General features: G+C 38.5%; 1 protein-coding gene across 1 annotated transcript in view; it reads right to left on the bottom strand.

Annotated features, from left to right (window-relative positions):
* Positions 1–24,739, bottom strand: part of zmynd19 (zinc finger, MYND-type containing 19) — a 74,903-nt gene extending 50,164 nt beyond the window's left edge. Inside the window, exon 1 of the mRNA XM_089129966.1 lies at positions 24,499–24,739. Within this exon, the coding sequence (XP_088986092.1) occupies positions 24,499–24,549 (51 nt within the window). The 5' untranslated portion in view covers positions 24,550–24,739. The remainder of the gene's footprint in view (positions 1–24,498) is intronic.
* Between the last annotated feature and the right edge of the window lie 779 nt (positions 24,740–25,518).

Below are 25,518 nucleotides of genomic sequence, written 5' to 3'. Positions count from 1 at the left end.
ATCACAAGTCACCAATTTTGAATTATTTTTAAATCTAACAAAAGGGGCTCATGTAAACGCAGTGAGCCACGCATCTCACGCCATGCATTCTGTATTAAGATTTTGACTTTTAATGACTTAATGACTTTTGTTAATTTTATTTTACTTTAAAGCCTTATTATAATAACGGAGTAGTTTATCGATTCATATTAAGAACGTGACATATATGATGATGTATAGCCTAACCTACCTATTTAATAAGGTTTGGGTAGCCTATAAAAACAATTTATAGGAGGAATGGGGAAATATCTATCACCACGACCATGCAAGACCGGTACTGTTTGAATGGGCGTGATGATTCTTCTGTGCTCCAATGCATGGCGTGAGATGCGTGGCTCACTGCGTTTTAAATGAACCACTTTTGTTTAATTTAAGAAAGAATCATTCAAAATTGGCGACTTGTGATTAATCAGTATCTAAGGAGTATCTATGAAATATGGGTTCCGTTTTAAGCATTTGAATCGTCACCTGTTATGCACACGAAATTATGAAACACGAATATAAATCGCGTATTGAGTCACGTTTCAAACTCATTAATCGATATGCTTGCATGGGAGTCAGTGAAATGTGCGCTGGTTTCTCTCCGCGTTCTGCGCTGGTGTGCGGGTCTCATCGACAATAAACGCAAGCTATCAGCCCTATCCACTGCGTTTACATTGTTATTGATAGTGGATTTCATGCGCTTTCATGTCCAAGTGTCTGCCATCAGACCCCTTGAAGTGCAGTTTCTGTTCATGTGTGCTATGCGTGTTAACCATATATAGCCTACCCTACATAGGCTACAGTTAGGGTGATGCACATGACTTAAAATGTGATATTGCCTGCACAGCTCTTGCGTTTCATTTGGTCACACACCACAAGGTGTCACTGTGGCCTCAAAGCTTCAGCACTGCCACTCTGAGCTCGATTGCCTATGTCTGAGTTAAAACACGCCCCCCTCATTAGCAAATGTTGGAATAACTAAATGTGGAAATAAATAAATGTATAAAGAAATAAATGTGAAAATCAGGGTTCCTGCAGGTTTCAGTAAGTCAAATTTAAGACCTTTTTAAGACCATAAATATTGAAATTTAAGACCTACACGACGGCATTACTAAAAATTTAAATTAAAAAAATTTGGAAAAAAGTATTTTATTTCAATGAATTCAGTAATTGGAAAGCATTAATTTAATTTACAGGTAAAGCAATCACACTGGTAACCTTCCACACCCAACAACGTGCCAGATGCCCAAAACCTTAAGGCTTGTTCACACCGGGGCGAATTACGCGCACGATATTCGTCGACGTTTAACGCCTCGTGACTAAATGATAGGCGACAATGTGTGTTCACACCGACGCAAAAAACGCCACGCGTAAAAGCGCCATTTAAAAAAAAAAAACGCCTTGGGTTCGTTTTTTTGGTTTGACGCGCCGTGTCAAAAACTATCCGACCAACGAGATTGGCGGGTTTGCTCACGTGTCTGGTACTTCTGAAGTTACAGTAAAACACAACTTGGGGGCGCTCAAACACAAAACGGTCTTGCCGAGCACACATACGGCGAAGAAGAGATAAGATACCTATGGGCAAGATGAATGTTGAGCTGCTGGTCTCAGAGCATAAAGAGCTATATGATAATATTTATATTAGTATTTCTGTAATAATAGTATAGTATAGGATGACCAATAGTCCTGTTTTCCCGGGACATGTGTAAAACAGTCACTTTGTGCTTTATAGAAATCTGAGTTGAGATGAGAACTGCGCATATGGTGCATAGTGTCAGTTAGATTTTGACAAGTGAGGAGAGGAGATAACCGCTCTGCCGACTCTTTGTATTCTTTCTTTTATTTTATTTTTCTATTGTGACCAGATGTTTGTTTGTGGGGGGTTTTCTCGCTCGATCCCCATGTATGAGGACGAGTGTAACGTTTGAGTGGTTTTATTAAACCTTTTTATTAAATTAAAGTTATTTATTATTTATTTTTCTAATACAGAAGACATTTCTATCATTATTTCATTGATTTTTTAAATCTGTCATAATAAAACATTGAGACATGAATATGATCACCCTAGTACAGTATTCTATTATTATTTCTGTTTTACATTAAGCGCCATCAAATGTCAGGGAATGAATTTGCATGTTCACTCGGCTCATCGTCAGCGAAAAACGCTTGGGTGTGAACACAAAAAACGCGTTGAAAAACGCTGACGAATAACGTGCGCTAGACAGTTCTCGGTTCTGGTGATTCGAGAACCGCTGTCCCTGTGCGTTCGGTAGTAGCCTACGCAGTATCTATGCGCAGTATCAGCTGCTCGTGCTCATCATTTCTCTCAACAGTGGCACCAACATGTCTCGGTTCAGTGAACTTTTCGAGTTACTGGAGTAGGGAAATTCAGGATATTGATTTATTTCGATTCGGATGGACTGTCAGGCATGTCCGAAAGTGAGTAACTTTAGTAACTTGTGGTTTAGCGCTGACGCAAGACGCGAACTGTTTCGAACGATTCAGTTCGATTTAGTAAACTGGTTCAACCGGTTCACTAAAAAGAACCGGTTCAAAAGAACAATTCGTTCACGAACCGGCCATGTCTATGATCACTACAGTCTGCAGAGGTGTATGGAGGCGGCAAGAGAAAAGGTGAAGACTGGGGAGTGGAAGCTCCGCAAATACACAAATAGAAAGAGTAAAAGTGTGGGAGACATTTGCTGAAATAATGAAAGATGATGACTGGCTTTGCCTTTGTTATGTGTAGGCCTACGTCTTCTTGCGATGCTGTGTTGTTACACGTCTATGGCCCAATAACGCTCCGATGAGCATTTGCTACTTTTAAAAAATGCGGTCAGGAAGCGGGTCGGGTACAATATTTTTTTACTTTTTTTTTTGCAGTCCGAGTTGCGGGCAGGTAGTTGAAAACGTCGGTCGGTTGCGGGTTGTTTATACATTGACCCGCGCATCACTGCTGGGGACTGAGGAGACAAGTTGCTCAAGTTTAGGAATAGGACTGTTGTCCCATTCTTGTCTAATAAAGGCTTCTAGCTGCTCAACTGTCTTAGGTCTTCTTTGTTGCATCTTCCTCTTTATGATGCGCCAAATGTTTTCTATGGGTGAAAGATCTGGACTGCAGGCTGGCCATTTCAGTACCCGGATCCTTCTTCTACGCAGCCATGATGTTGTAATTGATGCAGTATGTGGTTTGGCATCGTCTTGTTGGAAAATACAAGGTCTTCCCTGAAAGAGACGATGTCTGGATGGGAGCATATGTTGTTCTAGAACTTGGATATACCTTTCAGCATTGATGGTGCCTTTCCAGATGTGTAAGCTGCCCATGCCACACGCACTCATGCAACCCCATACCATCAGAGATGCAGGCTTCTGAACTGAGCGCTGATAACAACTTGGGTTGTCCTTGTCCTCTTTAGTCCGGATGACATGGCGTCCCAGTTTTCCAAAAAGAACTTCAAATTTTGATTCGTCTGACCACAGAAGTTTTCCACTTTGCTAGAGTCCACTTTAAATAAGCCTTGGCCCAGAGAAAACGCCTGCGCTTCTGGTTCCCGTTTAGATATGGCTTCTTTTTTGACCTATAGAGTTTTAGCCGGCAACGGTGAATGGCACGGTGGATTGTGTTCACTGACAATGTTTTCTGGAAGTATTCTTGAGCCCATGTTGTGATTTCCATTACAGTAGCATTCCTGTGTGTGATGCAGTGCTGTCTAAAGGCCCGAAGATCACGGGCATTCAGTATGGTTTTCCGGCCTTGACCCTTACGCACAGAGATTGTTCCAGATTCTCTGAATCTTTGGATGATATTATGCAGTGTAGATGATGATAACTTCAAACTCTTTGCAATTTTTCTCTGAGAAACTCCTTTCTGATATTGCTCCACTATTTTTTGCCTCAGCATTGGGGGAATTGGTGATCCTCTGCCCATCTTGACTTCTGAGAGACACTGCCACTCTGAGAGGCTCTTTTTATACCCAATCATGTTGCCAATTGACCTAATAAGTTGCAAATTGGTCCTCCAACTGTTCCTTATATGTACATTTAACTTTTCTGGCCTCTTATTGCTACCTGTCCCAACTTTTTTGGAATTTGTAGCTCTCATGAAATCCAAAAGGAGCCAATATTTGGCATGGCAATTCAAAATGTCTCACTTTCAACATTTGATATGTCATTTATATTCTATTGTGAATAAAATAAAAGTTTATGAGATTTCTAAATTATTCCATTCTTTTTTTACTCACAATTTGTACAGTGTCCCAACTTTTTTGGAATCGGGTTTGTAATTTCTTTGGAGTTGATTAATAAGAATAAACTGCAACCTCTTGTGTACTGTGTTTGTTTTAGTCTCTGCTGATCATGGATTAGCATACCAACAGCAATGCGATAGTTCACCCAAAAATTAAATTCTCACTTATTTTACTCACCCTCATGCTGTCCCAGATGCATTTTACTTTCTTTCTACAGATAAATACGAATTAAGATTTTAAAGGAAAGTAATCCATCTCTGCAAGTCCTAAAGATGCTTTAAAAAAAAACACACACACCGTGATGTCCATGCGACCTCAGTGGATGAATCAATACCTTCTGAAGTGAAAAAATAGGATAAAACATACTAATAATCTATACTGTTTTAACTATTAAAAATAACTTCCGACCAACTGTCATACATGGGTTACAATCCACTTGTGTTATGTGGACTCACAGAGATGTATTATTTCCTTAAAATGTATCTTTGTGATACATTTTATTATGTATATTATGAGAATACTGTGCATTACATGTATAGTATGCAGTTAATGTTTTGTGGATTCTGGTCTTTCCTGTCATAACTGCATCCAAGACTTTCACTTTGATACTTGTGTATATTCTGTAGTGACAATAGCCCCAGTAGCCCCACAGCGCTGCCCTAAACCCCACCCATAACACGCCTTTCTGGATCAAACGTCATACAACCCAACCCATTTCAGCGGGTATTATGAATTAATTTGAAATAGTTATGCATGCTTTCGTAATATCTCGACTGGACTACTGTACTTCTGTGTATATCGGCGCCCCTCAGGCTTGTGTTTCACGTCTACAATTAGTTCAGAATGCAGCGGCTCAGCTTCTCTACGGGAAACGTAAATATGATTCTGTCACGCCAGTGATCTCACTACATTGGCTGCCGATCAAATATAAAATTGATTTCAAAATTCTATTGTTTGTTTTTAAATCCATTCGTAATGAGACACCACAGTATTTAACAGATTTGCTACACCCCAACGTTCAGTCAAGGTCACTTGATCCGCAAACTCCGGACTATTGCAAGTCCCCAGGACAAGATTAAAAAATAGAGGTGATCGTGCCTTCTCTGTCATCGGCCCCAAATTATGGAACACTCTCCCGGTTCATATTAGAACTGCCACAACTGTGTCTACTTTTAAGTCCTCCCTCAAGATGCATTTATTTTCTTTGGCGTTTTAATTACACCTTGATTTGCTGTTTCAGGATTTTATTTTTATGTGTTGCATCTATTTTACAGCTTGTGTTTGTTTTATCTTCTTTTGTACAGCACTTTGGTCAACCTCGGTTGTTTTTAAATGTGCTTTATAAATAAACCTTCTATTCTATTCTATTCTATTCTATTAATTTATTTTTTAAGTTAGGAAGATAGCATGTATAGGCTATTAACTAGGGGTATCCATGGTTGACCAATTAACCGTTTAAAATTGCATAACCGAGTGAAACCTTTTTGCTCGGCTAAGTGGCGTCAATACATATTTGCACAAAACTTTTGCGTTTTTTTCTGAATGTCAATAAAAAAATATTGTGAAATGACAGCGTTTCCATTAACAATGTTATGCGACTAAAACATCTTTTTTTTCTTTCGCGATAAGTCATTCCAAAAATAATGGCAACGGACGTTGGTAGTATCACAGCCACCGCACTAGACATTATTATTATGCACGTGCGTGTTATACAAGCATTAATGGCAGGGAAAGAGACAGAGTTCTCCCTCATTTCTGCTCCGAGGTCTTGATTGTGGCATTTCTTTGAGGTTTTGTCTAGTAGGCTATCTTTAAAACTAAAATAAATAAATTGAAATAAAATAAAATTAAAGATCCTTGTATCTTTTATGAATTTTATGAATTTTTAAAAAGAACTCCGCCTCGTATTATGTCCAAACGGTCTAATTTTGTGTTCATTCGTTTCCCCTTATTTAATTTAATCCGTTGGCCTAATTACAAAATGAAAAATGAACGGGTGTTGTATTTTGTAAAACGCAAGGTTGAACACCAAAATGTTCATTTGAACTGTAGGGCTATACGCCAAATGCTGCGCAAAAATATAGGCTACATATCAACGAATTTTCAGATATTTGTTTGATTTTTTTGCCCCTTTAAACATTTAAAATATTTGACAAATTAATATGAAAAAAAAAAAGATTTTAGTGGTTTTCTGAGGCCAAATTAGAACCTGGAAATGATATTTTCCCCGCAGTGCTGAATGAGAAGAGTCGTACCACAGCCTACAGAAAGGGGATTTATAGGTGATTTATAGGCTATAATAAATGTGTCTGATAATAAAATAATATAAAATAACGAGGCATTAATTATTTATTAATAAACTATTGTTTTCTAAATCATTTTCAGCTAAAAACATATTTCCATTTCCGGATGCACATTTAGAGAGAAATTAATTACCTACATAATTACATAGTCAGAAGATATTGGCTTTCGAGTCGAATTTGTTCGTTTTAAATTGGACATTTAAAGCTTTAGTCTACAAAGGATAGGCCTATAACCCCTGTAGAAAACTTTAAATGTCCAATTTAAAACGAGCAAATTCGAATGCGGTGGCTGTTTCAGTTCTCGCGCTTCAGTTTAGGGAGATCATGAAGCGCACCTGATTGTTAAAGCACAACGTTTTAATTGTCAGTTTACGCAAATAAATGTATTTGCGAATAATGTATTATTATTTTCTGTATGACCAGAAATGAAAGAGTATTTTAAGTTGTTTCCACTGAAAGAACTGCAATGAAACTGTATCTTCGACAGACCAGTACAGGCAATTCTCCATTTCGAGCAGCGATTTTTTTTTTGTGCGATATAAAAAAGTGAAATGTGCATCTTGCTTCAGATCATAACGTTCCATAACACAGATAAACTTCGCCTTTTACCTTGAGCACGCCTCTAGCCCGAGCTGGCCCCCTCTGGCCCAAGGTATTCGACGGGCCAGAAATCCTGGCCGTTGGCCCCGAGTAAGCACCGATCAAGCCCCGGAAGTGACAGTGGAAACGCGACTGGCCCTGGCACGCAGTAGCCGCGTTTCCACTGCCGGGCCAGGGCCGGGCCGTGCTAGTGCGTGCCAGGGCCAGTCGCGTTTCCACTGTCACTTCCGGGGCTTGATCGGGGCTTCCTCAGGGCCAACGGCCAGGATTTCTGGCCCGTCGAATACCTTGGGCCAGAGGGGGCCAGCTCGGGCTAGAGGCGTGCTCAAGGTAAAAGGCGGAGTTTATCGGTGTTATGGAACGTTATGATCTGAAGCAAGATGCACATAGGGGTGTCCATGTTTAACCGATTAACCGTTTAAAATTGCATAACATTTTAATTTGAACTGTTAGTAGGCCTATGCCAAATGCTGCGCAACAATATATAGGCTATATAGCTACATATCGACGAATTTTCAGATATTTGTTTGATTTTTTTGCCCCTTAAACATTTAAAATATTTGACAAACTAATATGAAAAAAATATTTTACTGGTTTTCTGAGGCCAAATTAGAACCTGGAAATGATATTTTCCCCGCAGTGCTGAATGAGAAGAGCCGTAACCACAGCCTACAGAAAGGGGATTTATGGGTGATTTATAGGCTATAATAAATGTGTCTGATAATAAAATAATATAAAATAACGAGGCATTAATTGTTTATTAATAAACTAATTGTTTTCTAAATGATTTTCGGCTAAAAACATATCTCCATCTCCGGATGCACATTTAGAGAGAAATTAAGCTACATAAACATAGAAGATATTGGCTTTCGATTCGAATTTGTTCGTTTTAAATTGGACATTTAAAGCTTTAATCTACAAAGGATATAACCCCTGTAGACTAAAGCTTTAAATGTCCAATTTAAAACGAACAAATTCGAATGCGGTGGCTGTTTCAGGTCTCGCGCTTCAGTTCACGGAGATCATGAAGCGCGCCTTGATTAATTGTTAAAGCACAACGTTTTCTTGTTATAAATACATTTATTTGCGAATAATGTATTATTATTTTCTGTATGACCAGAAATTAAAGAGTATTTTAAGTTGTTTCCACTGAAAGAAATGCAATGAAACTGTTCACATGGGCGTCTCGCAGCCATCAGTGCGTGCTCCACACACTGGATATGCGCTGATATTTGTCAAAAATATTGTGTTTATTTGTGCTCTGTTCCTTTTTTGGATAAAGGCGTCTTCTACATATGCAGCCTAATAAAATGTTACAATAATGATGATGATGGTTATTATTATTATTATTATTATTTGCAGACACGGAGTTTTTGTGAAATGGACGTTTTGCTTATTTTCAATTGGCAATTTCAGTTTGAAGGGTGATGGAAAGGGGCTTTAACTGCTCCGTACTTGCTGCGTTTTATTTCTATAAATTAATTTCGTTTCAAATGGGGTCCAATCAGTTATTAAAGGTGTTAAAAAATCTGTATGGTTGCGGCGCGCACACTATGCACCGAGTATTAACCGATGGGCCTCGGTTAACGATTAATGAATAACTTGAAAACGTGCCCGCAGCCCTACTTGTTATATCGCGCAAAAAATCGCTGCTTGAAATGGAGAATCGCCTTTACTGGTCTCGGGACACTATTGCAGCCACTACGGCAGTTGAGTTAATATACATGCTATCTTCCTAATTTAAAAAATAAATTAATTCATAATACCCGCTGAAATGGGTTGGGTTTTATGACGTTTGATCCTGAAAGGCGTGTTAGGGGTGGGGTCTGGGGCAGCGCTGTGGGGCTACTGGCCCGGCAGTGGAAACGCAAGCTCGGTGCTTGAGGCCCGAGGCCACTAGCTCGGCCCGGCTCGCTGTTAGCTCTGGCCCAGCCCTAGCCCGGCAGTGGAAACGCGGCTACTAGCACAGCTCGGCCCTGGCCCGGCAGTGGAAACGCGGCTAATGAGAAATTTGATGGCCATGGTTGCCAACCTTGATTACCTGGTTGAAGTGAAACTTTCTTGACGGCTGAATATATCACACACGTATACTAGTAGGATATTCTCTTTTGTAATAGCACAACCTATTCAGAGCCTAACATGCAAACGAATCATCAAGAATAAACAAATATTCTCCTACAACATTGGACACAATATTTTAAGTAGTCATATACAGTGGGCCTACTTTGATGTACAATTACACCTGAATAGACTGATCTCCTGCGCACCTAAAGGCCCATACACACCGGGACGAATATCAGCGCGCGTTATTCGTCAGCGTTTTTCAACGCGTTTTTTGTGTTCACACCCAAGCGTTTTTCGCTGACGATGAGCCGAGTGAACATGCAAATTCATTCCTTGACATTAGATGGCGTTTAATCTAAAACAGAAATAATAATAGAATAGGGGTGCACGATTCAGAAAATGTCACGATTCGATACCGATTTTTTGTCTCGAGATTCGATTCAAAATCGATTCTCGATTCAAAAAACGATTCGCAGGTCTACATAAATGTAGTTTACTTTTTCCTATGTGATTGATTGCAGTAGACATAATTTAAAATATAAGTTTGATATTACTTTATATGTCTTCATACAAAAATAAAAACTTTTGCAACTAAAAAGTGCGAAGTGCCAAGCTTTGGCCAGCTTTTAAATACATTTAATTCAAGTTTAAAATAAAACTTAAATAAAAAGCTTTTACATTTAGCTTTAAAGTGCTATAGTCAGATCAAACAAACAATTATGCTAAATGTGGTTTAAGGAGTAGGTCTACTTCAGCTACCAGGTTGACTGTTGAAATGTGAACTCGACTGGGCACATTGAACTTCCTAAAAATATATACTAATTTCATAGAACCCTTGCGAAAATATTTTAAATAGATTTTAAAAAGCCACCGCTACTGGTAACATCTATGGTTAGATTGGTTTGTTTAGATCCAGTGAAGTCGTTCATAGGCGCGTAATTTGCGGGTATCTCCAATTAACTAGCAGAGCATTCATTTAGGTCGCTATTAAATAAGAGAGAGACCTGTTGTTTTTGAAATCAAGCTGAGCTGAGCGCTCGTGTCCGCTGAGATCAGTGTCATGGATGTACAGTGTTCTCTGTGGCTCGCGTAGTCTTCTCTCGGACGCGCGCTTCAATCTATCGCCGTTGTGGAGACTCCGGTGAAATCACAAAATGAAATGCACACAAACGTGATGAATATATTCGGTTTAGATGAGAGAGAGAAAAAACTATACGAGTGCGGTTTAGAACCCGTAACCTCTGACACGCTTGGCAAAAGATCTACAGAACTCAAACATAAGATCTGCAGATCGATGCATTTATTTACGGGTTGAGCAGAGTGGCTGCACAGTTTGACCAGCGGGCGGCAAGAACTTGCAATAACTATTTATCAGACCGGCCCTCGCAGCCTCGAAACCATAGAAACACTACCGGACCACCGGTAAAAGTCCCGACTTACCCGATTGCCACTCCGCCCCTGCACGCCATTAAAAAATATAGCCTATGAATCGATTTTTGGAATTCTATGAATCGATTCTGAATCGGTAAAGATTGAATCGCGATTCAAATGTGAATCGATTTTTTTGCACACCCCTAAATACTATACTAGGGTGATCATATTCATGTCTCAATGTTTTATTATGACAGATAGAAAAAAACGAATGAAATAATGATAGAAATAGCCTAATGTCTTCTGTATTAGAAAAATAAATATATAAATAATAATAAATTACTAAAAGAAATGCCTCCAAATGTAACAAAAAATAGCTCTCACAAACTTACAAAAACGAACTAACAAAATCTATTTATATCTTTAGTTTTCATTCTCTTTATCCTGTTTTTCTTCCTCATCCACCTTGTTTGCCCATCTATATTTTGCTGTAGAACTGATCTTTCCCAGCAGTTTTGTTTGAAAACCAGGACATTTTCATCACTTAAAAACAGTCAGGACAGGACGTGGAAACAGGACATGTGTAACGCAAAGTTGAGATGTTGCCCAGAGATAAAAACATAGCACTAGTTGTCGGATGAACAGATGCATGAGAGACGAGAGTTGTCGTATTTCCCCGCGTTTAATAAAACCACTCAAACGTCACACTCATCCTCCTCATGATACATGTGGATCGAGCGAGAAAAAAAAGAACACAAACAAACATCTGGTCACAATAGAAAAATAAAATAAAAGAAAGAATACAAAGAGTCGGCAGAGCGATTCTCCTCTCCTCACTTGTCAAAATCTAACTGACACTACGCACACTATATGCGCAGTTCTCATCTCAACTCAGATTTCTATAAAGCACAAAGTGACCGTTTTACACATGTCCCGGGAAAACAGGACTGTTGGTCACCCTATACTATACTATTATTACAGAAATACTAATATAAATATTATCATATAGCTCTTTATGCTCCGAGACCAGCAGCTCAACATTCATCTTGCCCATAGGTATCTTATCTCTTCTTCGCCGTATGTGTGCTCGGCAAGACCTTTTTGTGTTTGAGCGCCCCCAAGTTGTGTTTTACTGTAACTTCAGAAGTACCAGACACGTGAGCAAACCCGCCAATCTCGTTGGTCGGATAGGTTTTGACGCGGCGCGTCAAACCAAAAAAACGAACCCGAGGCGTTTTTTTTAAAAATGACGCTTTTACGCGTGGCGTTTTTCGCGTCGGTGTGAACTCACATTGGCGCCCATTGTTTAGTCACGAGGCGTTAAACGTCGACGAATAACGCGCGCGAAATTCGTCCCGGTGTGAACAGGCCTTAACAGCTTCTGTTGACAAAGTAATAGCAGCAGAAGGTAAATACAGATAAAATTAAAAAAACAAACATAACTTAATATCACTAAAATGAAATAGAAAGCTGCGCTTACAGACGCTCACATCCACACGTGTAAACACAACACTGACGTCTTCACTTCCAGGTCAAGAAGCTGTCAATCAAAAACTCAGTAGCTAATGAGAATACACTGCTACTAGCCCCGCCCCCACGAGAGATTTGTGTCAGAACAGCGAACGCAAACTCAGGAAGTGTAAACGCAAACTCAGGGAGTGTAAATGAAAACATCAGAAGCGTAAACGAAAACTCTGGAAGCGCATTTGTAAGTGTAGATCAGTAAACGAAATATGAGGAATAGTTAGCAAAACATGTAGTGTATTAAAAACAAAGTCAAAAAACTTGCTTGCGGTTCATTCTTTTTCTGTTTCAAAGATATTTTATTCAGTTTCAATTTATACTTTCATTAGTTTCTTGAAAAGTTACATTAATTTTTATTGGCACAAAAATAATTCCATACACGAAGACATCAGAATTAATTAACTGAAAAAAATTTTTTTTTTACAACAGAAATGAATCAACACTAAACTGGATTGACACTATTTTGTTTTAGGTTTGCAGAGAAAAACATTGTTGTATTATTTTCCTATTAGCCCTGTAAAGCTGCTTTTTGAGAATTGTGAGAATTGTGACAAAGGCACTTGAGCATATTGTTATTTTACAGTTTTGGATTGTATCACTTGGGTTACACATTCATGGTTTGTGATTTAAGTTGTTGTTGGCATAGTATTGTACACCATTTGTTAATTTTCTGACCATGAGAATTGCATTAATTGTATTTTATTTCTCCAATAGGAGCACATAAAAATATTTTGATATTTCAGAGGGAAAAACTTATTTTAATTAAAAGGAGCATTTCACCCATTTCAACATTAATCTTTATTGAAAGTGGATCATATACTGTATATATAGTATATATATATATATATTAGGGGTGTGCAAAGCAGCCGGTATTTGTATCTGTATTTGTATTTGTTCAGGGAGGAAAAGTATTTGTATTTGTATTTGTATTCGAGTAAAATTCAAAATAGGCATAAAAATCTTTAAAAATACTTTATAGTGTATGGATTCTTTAATTATATCCATTTTAATAATTATGGATATGCAATATTGGTTGATGTTTTTCTATAAATCCAGCAATGAACATGTAACAAGAAAAGAAAATAACCGTCATCCATTACCTCATGAACCATGGTTAAACCAACAACTAATAAAATACAATTGTGAACATTATGAACCCCAACACCACGGTGGAGGACGCTGTGCAGACAGAATAAGTTTAGGGATAATTTATAGTGAGGAGGTTGATTATGAGCCTGACGCGAAGCCTGAAGGGTTTGTATTCGCTGCCTCGTTCCACATTACCCCGCTTATTATATGGCTACCTACCAAATAAATCAATAATTTGACTCAAAATATGGATATAAAAAGGAGTTTGTGGATTTAAAAAACGATTGTATCGCTTAATTCCGCTAAAGAAGAAAAATAGTCCGTCTGTCTCTACGTTTAGAATCCATGGCAACGCTCTGTTTTTCATGGCAACGGTGTGTTAACTTATAAGCAGCGGCCTGTTATAATAACAGACCGCATTCAAGCCATATAAGAAACAAATAATTACCGTTACCGAGCTAACAGAGCTACGTAAACGGAGCGAAAATGAGAGCACCCGTCTACAGACGTCAATAATGGAATATACTCCCGATCAAACTCCGCTTCCCGAAAGTTATAAACTGCCTCCGGAACCTAGTTAAGGTACAAACATCTATTCAACAAAAATAGTGATGCAGTTAAGTGTTTTTTTCGCTCAGCCGAGCCCTCTGTTGCTGTGTGGAGCAGCCTGTGTCAGTCACCTCTTCCTGAACGTCACTCACTCAACTCGCGCACTGCGGTCTCGTGAGGAAAGCAGCTTTTTGATATAAAGTAGGCTAATTGTTGTTCCCGAATACAAATATATTTTTAAGTATTTGTTCGGAATAAGTATTCGTAAAAAACACATTATTTGTGCCTTTCCGAATACCGTATTCGGATTCGGCTCCACCCCTAATATATATATATATATATATATATATGTATATAGTCGAAAATGTAAAAGAATTTTTGAATTTGGTGCCCTCTTGTCCGAGAAAAGACCAAGGGGCGCATTTGTATTTAAGACACCAACTCCCACAATGCACCACATTGCACAGCTCTGCAAGCCACACCCACTAATCCGGAACTGCGCACACATCAGAGAAATCCCTCTTCTGTCTACAAGGCTAACATTAACTGCCACCAAAATCTCTGCATGAAAGACCCACAACTGGCAGATGAACGTGCTGCAACATTTCTCTTTGAAATGGTAAGAAACTATATTAGATAGTTAGGGCAGTTTATGGTGACAGGATGCACGCGACTGAGCGGTAAAGATGACGAAGTAGTACGTCCCAAAAACTTGCCTACTTTTTTGCTACACACTCAAAAGTATGTACTTTTTCTTCACAGCAAAAAAAAAAAAAAAAAAAAAAAGTATATACTTTTAAGGTGTAGTTATAAGTAGTAGGGATGCACCGAATATTCGGCCGCCGAAAATTTTCGGCCGAAAATGGCCCAAAAGTGCATTTTCGGTTATCAGGCGAAAGACTTTTATCACCGAAACAATACGGCCGAAATGTTGTGATGACGCAAACAGAAACCACGACTTGCACGTGCTTGTCTGAAGCAACATGACTGCGGTGTGGACGTATTTCAGTGTATCTGAACCCGCGAGGAGACGGAAGCCTTGATTATCCACCTATATCTGCTCTAAACAATGCAGTGCGCATGCTGTCTGTGGAGACTCGCGCTGCGGAGGCAGGCGAAAGTATAAACAAGGCAGCGCGAGTCTCCACAGACAGCGCACGCACCGCTCTTGACCCGCTCGCAACCGGAGTCGTCGTCATGGCGGCGCGCATTGTTTAGAGCAGATAGATATAGGAGGATGAAACAATTATAAATTAATTATTAATTATAAATTAGACTCGCGCTGCGGAGGCAGGCGAAATAAACAAGGCAGCGCGCGCACAGCTCCAAACGGTTGAGGCGTTTATACTTGACGCGCTCTCCGTTGTACTATTCCTTGAAACGACAGGGAGGGGACGACTCAAGTAACTGTCCTCTAACCATCAGGAATCGGTGAGAAGAAGACAGATAAACACACGAAAATGTCTATTTTTTAGTATTCCACCACCAATATAAAAATGATCATGTAAAACCCAGTAAACCCTGAGATCATTACTTGTTGTGACATTACAAAATATATGTACATGGGAACATGTATGTATAGAACTAAATTAATGCTCTCTTAAATATTTTCTACATTCACTAAACTAGTTTCATTAAGTTTCATGTACATTTATATTAAACATGGATCAGCTGTTCATTTAAAAAGGCTTTTTATGCTATTGTATGCTAAATTTTTAAAATGTAACTAATTTAGACGTGCAAATTGGGTGCTGGTGTGATGAGAAGTTTGCGCTCGGCTTTGTTTTGGAGAGAACATTTCATTTTAAACCTTTCTGCAGGCCAGTAGATTATTGTTTAGTGCACACATGAGTGGGGTCAAGTTGAACATTTTAGTTTGAATTTTATTTTATAGCCTACTGTACATTGTGCTAAATAAATATTTGCATAATTTGTAATTGATTTATTCTTTGAAAATGTTATATTAATTTATGCAATTGCAATGCCTTGATTTTAGTAAGTTTGTACACAGTCATAGCCTTAAATGCAATGATACTAATAATTGGCATAATTTCTTTCGGTGTTTCGGTTTTCGGCCTTGGTTTCCTCTTTTTCGGTTTTGGCCAAGAATTTTCATTTCGGTGCATCCCTAATAAGTAGGCGAATTGGGACGCAGCATATGTATTTATTATGTCTATGCTAATAAACAGCAAACTACTTCATTGCTTATTCCTGGTGGTTTAGAGGAGAATTACTCTGAGTCGCTCCCTGTGACTGTCATTTTACAAAATAGCACAACGGCGAGCGCGCCAATTATAAATGCCTTGTCCGTTTGAAGAGGTGCGCGTGCAGTCAGCGGAGACTCACAGTCGCGTGGACCCGTCGAGTTTAAACAAGGCTGTACCAAGCGGCAACCTCCCCGACTCTCTCTTGAAACCAACATGGAAGTGAATTAAAAGGTTAAGTTCACCCAAAAATGGCGCACGACGCATTCAACTACTTCAGTTCTCGCGCATGTGTCGTGGAAATCTCTTGAACTCTCGTCTCAGGCCTACAAGGAAGAAAAGGAATAGTCGAATAAAGTCATTATTTTTGTTTGTTTTTTGGCACAAAAAGTATTCTCGTCGTTTGATAAACTCATACTTGAGCCACCGTTGTCACGTTGTTGAATATTTAAACATTTCCTTCATTGACTTTCTGGGCCGTCAAGTTTCGATCCCTTTAGGATGCCTATGTGATAGTGATCCACCTCTCAGATTTAATCAAAAATATCTTCATTTGTGTTCCGAAGATGAACGAAGGTCTTATGGGGTTGGTACAGCATGGGTGTGAGTAATTAATGACTTAATTTTCATTTTTGGGTGAACTAACCCTTTAAACTGCATTTCATCGAGTGGCCGCTTGAGGCTGGCTGCAAAAGCGAGTCAAATCTGTATCTCCCCCATGTTAAAATACCTAAATTCACAGCAGAAAAAAACATGTTTACAGCCTGGTGGCAAATAGTTGTTATGGTCTATATCGTTAATTTTACTCTTCATGACGACTGTGAAGGGGTAAATTTTTTTTACAACTCATCCGTTTAAATTATAAGCCTTAAAGTTCTGCATAATTATAGGCATGGCCACTTGAGTGACAGGTGGATTGCCACTGCTGTCACTGCTAGTCATTTGTCTGCTGTCTGTTAGCGTCACCCTCAGCTGTGTTTGTGCTTTTTTTGGGGGGATTATTTCATACAATTTAATACACATATTTTACCATCGGCCATGCATGCCATTGGATTCCGTCGTTGTCGAGTATGGAGAGAACAACCAGCGCTGTATTTCCAGTTGTTTCCCCTCGCATGCACTAATGGATGTCTGACAATTTCATATTCATATTTAAAAACATCTGTAGATTAGAGGTCGACCGATATGTTTTTTTTCACGCCGATGCCGATCTTTTGAAATACGGGTCGGCCGATGGCCGATTAATGCTGCCGAATTATTTTGGCCGATATTTGCTTGGTTTAACCTCTATTTGAAAGATAAAATGTAAAAGAAATGATAATTACTTTAACATAGACAAACTTTCTCAACAAAAATATTTTATACTCTCAAAAAACCTGAAACATGTCCTTTTGTTTGTTGTTTGTTGTGGTTTGTTTTGTTTGTTGACGGACAAAGACAAATGGACATAACCTAATTATCACAAAAAAGGAGAAAAAAACTTTAAATTATTTAATTTTTTTATATAAGATTTATTATTTAGATATTATTATTTTATTTTATTTAACTTCTAACAATAACGTATTTCACTAGTAAATTGCTATTGAACGACAAAAACAACCACCAGATGGGAAAATTATATTTTACAAAAACTTTAAAAGCACCACAACGCACCATCCGTCTGTTGTTCTTCAGACAACAGCATCCCGCTGTTGGACCTTTTAGTCTACAGTGAAATACAGTCACACTTAACACTGTTTGGCCAGCATTTTAACCATGTTTAATCCAGCTACCGTCAGTAACCGTCAGTGTTGTGCCTGTTGTGCTTAATGAACATGATAGTTCATGAACGCGTTCATATTTTGGGCGAACGTGAACGGAGCGTACTGTATTACTGGCTGATGAACGTTACCTAGTTCATTCTGGTGTCTGTGAATGCGTGCTCTGTCAGTTTAACTTCGTACAATAGGGTGCCAGATTTCTATAGAGCCTTCAAGGCGAAAACCCGGCTAAAACACATGTAAACAGGCCTAATATGTAGCAACATGTAGTACGCGGGTCAATATTGGTCGTTTCTCAATCTCAATACCAAGTACGCAAACTTCGGACAACGAACTCCCGAGGACGAGAGGACGCGACAGTGTTTCCCCTAGAAATTTTTTCAGCAGCGGTGCTGTTAGGTGCCGGAGGTTGTTACCAAGCCGCGGTGGGCGGGGCGGGGTGGGGCTGTGGGCGGGGCGGTGTGTGGTTTGGGGAATTGCACCTCCGGGAGAATTTTTTTTTAAATAACCCCTTCAACCATGAGTTTGAAAAATGTAAATACATTTTCCATACACATTAGATCCATCTGCATGACAAGTTCCATCATTACGCTTATTCACTGCGTCCTAAACCTACGCCTTTGTTATTGTAAGAGGTTAGCGACCCCTAGCGGCGGAGAAAAATACATAATGTAGCTTTAATGATATTTTGACAGTTAAGAGGTCGTTATACTATAAAAAATAACCTGTACGTTTTAATACTCAAACTAAAATGTAGAAATTGATAGGGGAAAAATGAAACGTCACAACCCAGAAAAAGATTATTTACAATTTATTGAACATTTTTTCTTAATGGCAAAGGCCACACCCAATTTGTGAGCACTTAATTTTTCTGGGTTTTTCAGATGTGTGTGAGTGACAGTGATACTATTTTATGTTTTTGCAAGAAGCCTTATGCTCATCTAGCCTGCATTTATTTAATCAAAAATACAGAAAAAACAGTAGCCTAATATTGTGAAATACTATTATATGATGTTATTTTTTAATAATAAAAGAAACTTTAAAAAAAGAGCAGATATCATCATATTAGAATGTAGGGCTGGGTATTGACACAAATTTCACAATTCGATTCGATTTCGATTCATAAGCTTGCAATTCGATTCGATTTCGATTCCGTTTCGATTCAATATTAATTATTTTGGATATCAGACAGTTACAATAAATGGCTAATTTTCTCAAGGAAATCAAATCTCTTAACTAATGCTGTAAACTATGGGAGTCTAGTTGTAGTAGCCTGCTAGGCTTCATTAGCCTAATATGAAGGTAATAATGAACTGTTTTGTAGCTATACAAACACTTAAATTACACTTTTATTTATTTTTTATAATAAGAAGATTATATAAACATTTAAATGGTGACTGTCATAAAAAAAATTGCCAGATTTATTCAAATATGCATTAAATATTGAAGAACATTAAGATTATAATGCATATGTAATATGGTGTATATATTTAGCAAAATACTCCTCTCTAGAGTTATTTTTCTAGCTGACTAACGAGTTGATGTGGGTTTTCTGAGGTAAATATGACGATACATGACATTGATTACAAGCTGTTTAACTGACGTCTTTCCACGGTTGAAACGCTAATTGAGCGAATCAATGTGACATGATACGGATTTGGATAAGTTGTCCTCTATCTTTAACACACTTTCAGATGCTCATTCATGTTTATTTCGCGCTGTGACTGGTATTATTAAGCCGGAAGAGAGATCAGGACTATGAGCAGTAGGTGATACTTCCTCGTCCGGCTCATGGAAACAGTTCGTACCGCTTTCTCCTTTCCACAAGTGCTCGCTGTCCCGTGGAGTCTCTCGTTGCAATGCAACCTTGAACAGAGGCGCGATTGGATAAACGAGCGCGCCGCCACCGCGTCACTTCTAGTGGAGCGCGTATGCCTTATTTAAATTAACGAACGGCCCCTTATGGCAACATTAGCCTAATCGAAAATATTTCCATATATGGCTCTTTCCTCCGTTCTTGTCAACAAGTGGATTCAGAGCCACATTAGCAGCGCTGCCGGTCGCCATGTCTGTGTTTTTAGGTGTATAAGTGAATTAAGTGAATGTCATGATATTGCTTATCATGAAAAGATTTTGCGGCGGCGCTGAAAATCCAGCGGCGGCGCTGCGCCGCTGCTGAATACATTGTAGGGGAAACACTGCGCGAGTCCGGTTATACCGCTAATGGAACAGCGCATGCTTGATCGCGAAATAATTTTATTCATTATTTTAATCTGATCTACTCCGGTTATCTCTTTATGTATAGGCAAAAATAAAACGAAATACAGTATTAAAATACAACTTTGCCTCTTTCCATCAACAATAAAAAGAAATATGTATAAAACACCACTCTGCCTCATTTCATTTATAAATGAACATATTATCATAAACATATGGCCACACAAATGTGGTTCAGGTAACGCACATTGACTATCTGACTATATTTATAACAACACGAAATGTAAAACACAACCCTGCTTCTTTTTGTTTTCATTTTAAAAATGTAAAACATTATTGATCATTAAAACTGAAATTTAACAAACAGACAGGGTTGTATCGTTTTATTGTATTATGTGTAGGCCTACACACAGTGAAGAGAATGCATAGTATATATATATATATTTAGAATATATAAAATTACACAACCCTGTCTCTTTTTGTTAAATGTCAGTTTTAATGATAATATCCCGTTCAAAAGTATAAGTAGCCTAATAGGTAGGTAGGCTATAATAAGCTATACAATGAGAAATAAAGCAAACAATTCAGTTAAACATAAGTCAAAACATAAACAAAACTGTTCGCTACTGATGTTACACCTAAACTCAGGATCAAAGCCTGTGTTGACAGAATACCAAATGTGCCAGTTAATGTATTCAAGTAGCACATTCATTTATAATTTTGAATAAACTCCAAAGCACAATGACTAAGTGTGCATTTTTTATTTTAATTGTTTGTCAGCTCACACAACTGTCTGTTACCATGCCTTGATGAGTATTGATTTGATTATTAATAATGTTATTATAATACTCCCAATCAACTACTGGAGAGGGTAAAGGTACTGTTATTTCACCCTTTTTAATTTCGTTGAGGTTGTGTTCCCACATCGTTAGCTAGTTTTGATCGCTATAACTTGAATGACTGTCAACTGTTGAATGAACGAGTGTCAAGCATGTCAAGTCGCGCTTTGTTTACTTCCAACCGTAAGTCACGCCCACTTTTGACGCAAGGCCTCATGGGGCATAGGAAACTTGTGGATACTCGAAGTGAACTGTCTTCATAAAGTATCTTCTTATTAAACGGTCTGTACACTTACAAAGTTCTCAATACTTCGTTTTGCATGTATGGAGCCTCATTATGTTACTGCGTTAGTGTGGGGTTATTTTGAGCCTTGTTAGTGGTATAAAATAGCGATTTCTTTTTACTTACTCAATGCCCCCATTACTAGCATTATACGCTAAACAGTTTTTAGAGATAAAACTCTTTACATTCGATTATCATGAAAACAAATCTCAGAGAACGGTTGACTATGTGCCGATGTGTTATTAGACCAGGTTCATTGTTCGCCGGAGTTCTCCTTTACAATAGTTTAGCATTGTTTAGTCTTATAAGATAAATAAAAACATGCACTGAAAAGTTATGTAGATGGTTGATTAGGCCTATTTGTCAAGATAAGTAGGCTAATTGTTTTTCATAGATTAAAATAGCTTTAAATTAAGCAAACTGGCAATATTAGATCGGTTTAAAACATCTCCCTAATCTCCCAACGCTATTGGTCTCGACTATTTAAATAAAGTTACAGGAATATTACTTGCCCTGAAAAAATTTTCAGTCAGAAGATTTTTTTTCCCTGCATCCTGAAACATTCTCAAAAAAAAAAAAAAAAAAAAACATAAATAAATAAAAATGCATGATTAAAGGTATAGCGGAGGATTTTCTTTTTCCGGGTGGGTAGTCTATACTATTGGTCCACCTAAAGTGTCAATCATTCTGGTGATATGTTTACGTAAGGCCGTCGTAGGCTACGTGCTCATCCCTATGTAGTTTTCACTTTCATGTGTGTTATGTCGGAGTTACGGTTTCAGCCATTCCTTTGAAAATGGCTGAGGGTCGAAAGAGAAAAAATGTTTACTAAGTGTATGATAAGAAGAGAAAGGCCGCAGAATATAGAAACAAGACCAGAGAGATTTTGGGTGAATATCACACGCTGGCGTGCGCTAAAAGCACAGGTTGGGCTTCTCACTGATGCCGCAGTCGCGAAGATTCTACCAGACAGGTAAAGTTTGTCACGCTATTTGGAGAAATCCATTTAAAATCACTAGTAAAAGTTAATGCAAGCTACAATGCTAGCCCTGGCACGAGTCATGCACCGCATAGACACGGTAAACATCTCAATTTGTCTAAAGTAGCCTTTTGTCCAAAATGGTAAATGGTATCACGCTGAAATATTCTAAAATCTTGTGTGTTTATTATTACACAAATGCAACAAGCTACTTCTCCATATGCAACTATGTATAAAAATAACAATGAGAGATATTAGGTTAAGGACCAACGTAATAGCACTGCTTATATGTTGCTATGTAACGTAATTGCGATTTGCAAAATAGTTTCCTCAGAACGTATTTCGTGTGATACAGGGTTGCACATATCATGTCTTGAGTCCTCGGTCACTCAATCGATCAGTATAATAAGTAAATAAAACACGGAAGGGCATTTGACATGTTGTCTTTTTTATGAATGTTTTTTAGTTAGTTTAGAATTTGCAACATAATTGTGCAAGGCGTATAGAGACGTTCCCTAGCTCTCGGGAGCAAGAGTGTTGTGTTTGTGCATGTGCATTTTTTTTAAAAATTGGAGAGGGCGCTTCTCTAAAATTCGGAAAGATCCTCCGCTATACCTTTAAATAGAAAAATAAATAACACTGGATTAAGTCATTCTAAACTTTCTATGATCCACATATTTTACGTTAAACTAAAGCTACCTTTTTGGAAAAGTAGCTATCAAATATATAATATTTTACAATCAATGTGCTCAAGACTAATTAGCCTTCCTCTACATAAGTAGATTGGGTCTATTCATCAATGCAAATTTACTGCAACTGCTGATATGCTAATTGAATAGGATGTGGAAAAAGATTTATGATATACAATTTTATTACATTTATATGAATTCATTAATTGTCTATTTATTATATGAATGATTAATATAATTATGCATTTATATAAATAAGGCTGTTCTATTATTATTTGCGAGTTGTACACTAATACATTGGATTATTTTATTTATTACAGTTTTTGGTCCCACTTTATATTAAGTGGCTTTAAGTACTATGTACTTGCATTGAAACAAAAAAAAAATGATACAATGGACTTATTGTGTGTATACATGTTTTTACATTGTACTTATATTTTAAAAATACCAGCATGTAATTACAGCTATAAATAATTTATGTAATTACATCTGTAATTACAAAGCTGACCCATACTTATACTTAAACCCACCCCTAAACCTACCCATACCACCACACCTGTCCATTACCCTACCCATATCCCATGAAAAGTTAATATAAATTGTATTTTATTGTTTTGATTTAGAGCAGTGAATAACTGCTATTAAAAGATAATAGGGCATCACTGTTTATTGCTGAACTTGAAATGATTTGGGTATCTACAGCTCTACATAAATACACAACATTAGAATGGCCCCTCTGTAATAATTGTGGCCCCTCTTGTGCCCCCCAGTTGAAAAAAATCCTAGAATCGCCCCTGCACCACAAGTGCACATATTTGAGCGAGCGTTATGTTTTGGCCGAGAGCAAAGGAAACTCGTGCGAGCAGATTCGCGTTCGCGCATTTCATGGATTTGCAATCGCGTTTTCAAAAATGCACTCTCGACATTTGTCATGAAAATAACGCCCTATATTCCGTCATATGACAACCTAAATGGGCATAATTTACTGTATTATGTGCGCACTTTTTCATCCAATTCTCACATGGTCCTGTTGTTTAACCCCATAGAGCTTTATTAACCGGCTGGCTGCCCTCTAGTGTCATGGCATCAGCGGCCTGTCATCCCAGAGGCAGCTTGGATTTGTTCGGGATGGTTACGCAAAGAAACCGATAAAAACAGATAAGTTTAAGAAGCCTGCAGAATTTTGCAGAACGTTAAGCGATAAATTACAAGGTGGCTGAGCAGTGAGTCTATAAATGTTTGACAGATAAACCTGGTAAAGACAGTGCTAATGCTCATCACAGCCGACATGCCGGTTGTAATGCTGCGAACGGTTCCTGGTTGAGGCATTTTCTGAGCTGGCTGAGCCATATTGGATACCAGTGTCATTACTGACGTGGACCAAGCATCGGAAACCGCAACGGTCTTGTGCTTAAAACATTATTCAACTATAACCGAGAAAATACAACTTTTACATTCCCTAGTTGGCAAGCAAACTCTCGCTCGATCCATCTAGTTGCGCTGTAGCCACGGTAACGTTAGCGGCACTAACGTTACACATCAAAAGTAGACGGTTCAAAAGGGACTAAACCTACTCGTCTGATGAGCAAACCAGTTTATCATAAAGCCCGCCCGTTTCGACGACAACTACATACATATATTGCACATTACCCCGTCTGATAAAGGTCGACAACAATTAAATTGACAAGAGCATTTAGCTCACAGATCTAGGCTCCCCTCCCCTTTGCGTCGCACATGGCAGCCCTCGGTTTCAGCTCACCTTCCCGGCCACACGGCCAAGTCGAACAATCCCGAGCTTGAAATCCGACATTAGAGGGGATGTCAAGACTGGGTTGAAATGTGAGAGCAGGTATGCCGGTATTTGGTTGGAAATCGGTCCGGGCAAACCAACCCCGAGTACAATTTTTAGTGTAATAGGGTCAGTCGTTGCCCGCGTCTTCCCCACCCGCTTCCAAACCTCCGTGATGCGCCGTCCGCTGAGAGGCGTTGGAAAAACCTGCCAGCTCCGAGGGGGGAGGGACTAACCAAATTCTGAACGTAAACCAATCATAAAAGAGGACCGAGAGTGATTTGTCCAATCAGAGCTGCGCATCGTCGATGCGTTCGTGTTGGCCCTTTAATTCTTATGCTGGCGTATGTGGATATACGTGAACGTATTATACTACTCTGTCCAATCATAAACGAGATTCTACGACAAAGCCCGCCTCCTGAGAAACCACGCCTTTTCGTAACTTAAATACGACATTTAAGCGCGAAATGCTCACCGGCACAGCTGGGTCCAGGTCCCAGTTCTTCAAAAGTAGTGGGTGATTATTTTAAGGGGCTTTTTATTTTTTTACTGTACTGTTGTGATAGACTAATTAATATATGCGTGTGTGCGTGTGTAAATATACATTATAAAACATAAATACCAAATACATAATAAAATAAAGTAAAAAAGAAAAAATAAAGATTTCACCAGTGTTAAAGTTTTATTAAATTTTAGTTCCTGAAATCCACCCTTCTGCTGGGATCAGGACAATCCAGTTCAAGTCTATCCCAATGGGCCAGTTGTTCAAAGGAAAGCTGACCAGAATTTGGTCATCGGATTGGATCAAATCTTGAAAATGGGTTGTTCAAAAGGAAAAGAATGAATATGAAATCAGATTAGATCAGGCAATCCAATCCTAGTTTTAATCTGGATCAAACCTTCAGCTTGTGTTGTTCAAAACTTCGTCCATGGGATTTGGATAACTTTGATCCAAAAAAACAGGATTATCCTGATCCCAACAAGGGGGTA

The sequence above is a fragment of the Pimephales promelas genome, chromosome 4, assembly GCF_988280905.1.
Source record: "Pimephales promelas chromosome 4, fPimPro1.hap1.1, whole genome shotgun sequence".
Taxonomy (NCBI): Eukaryota; Metazoa; Chordata; class Actinopteri; order Cypriniformes; family Leuciscidae; genus Pimephales; species Pimephales promelas.
The sequence above is the reverse complement of the archived record's forward strand: the minus strand, read 5'-3'. Positions and strand labels throughout refer to the sequence as shown.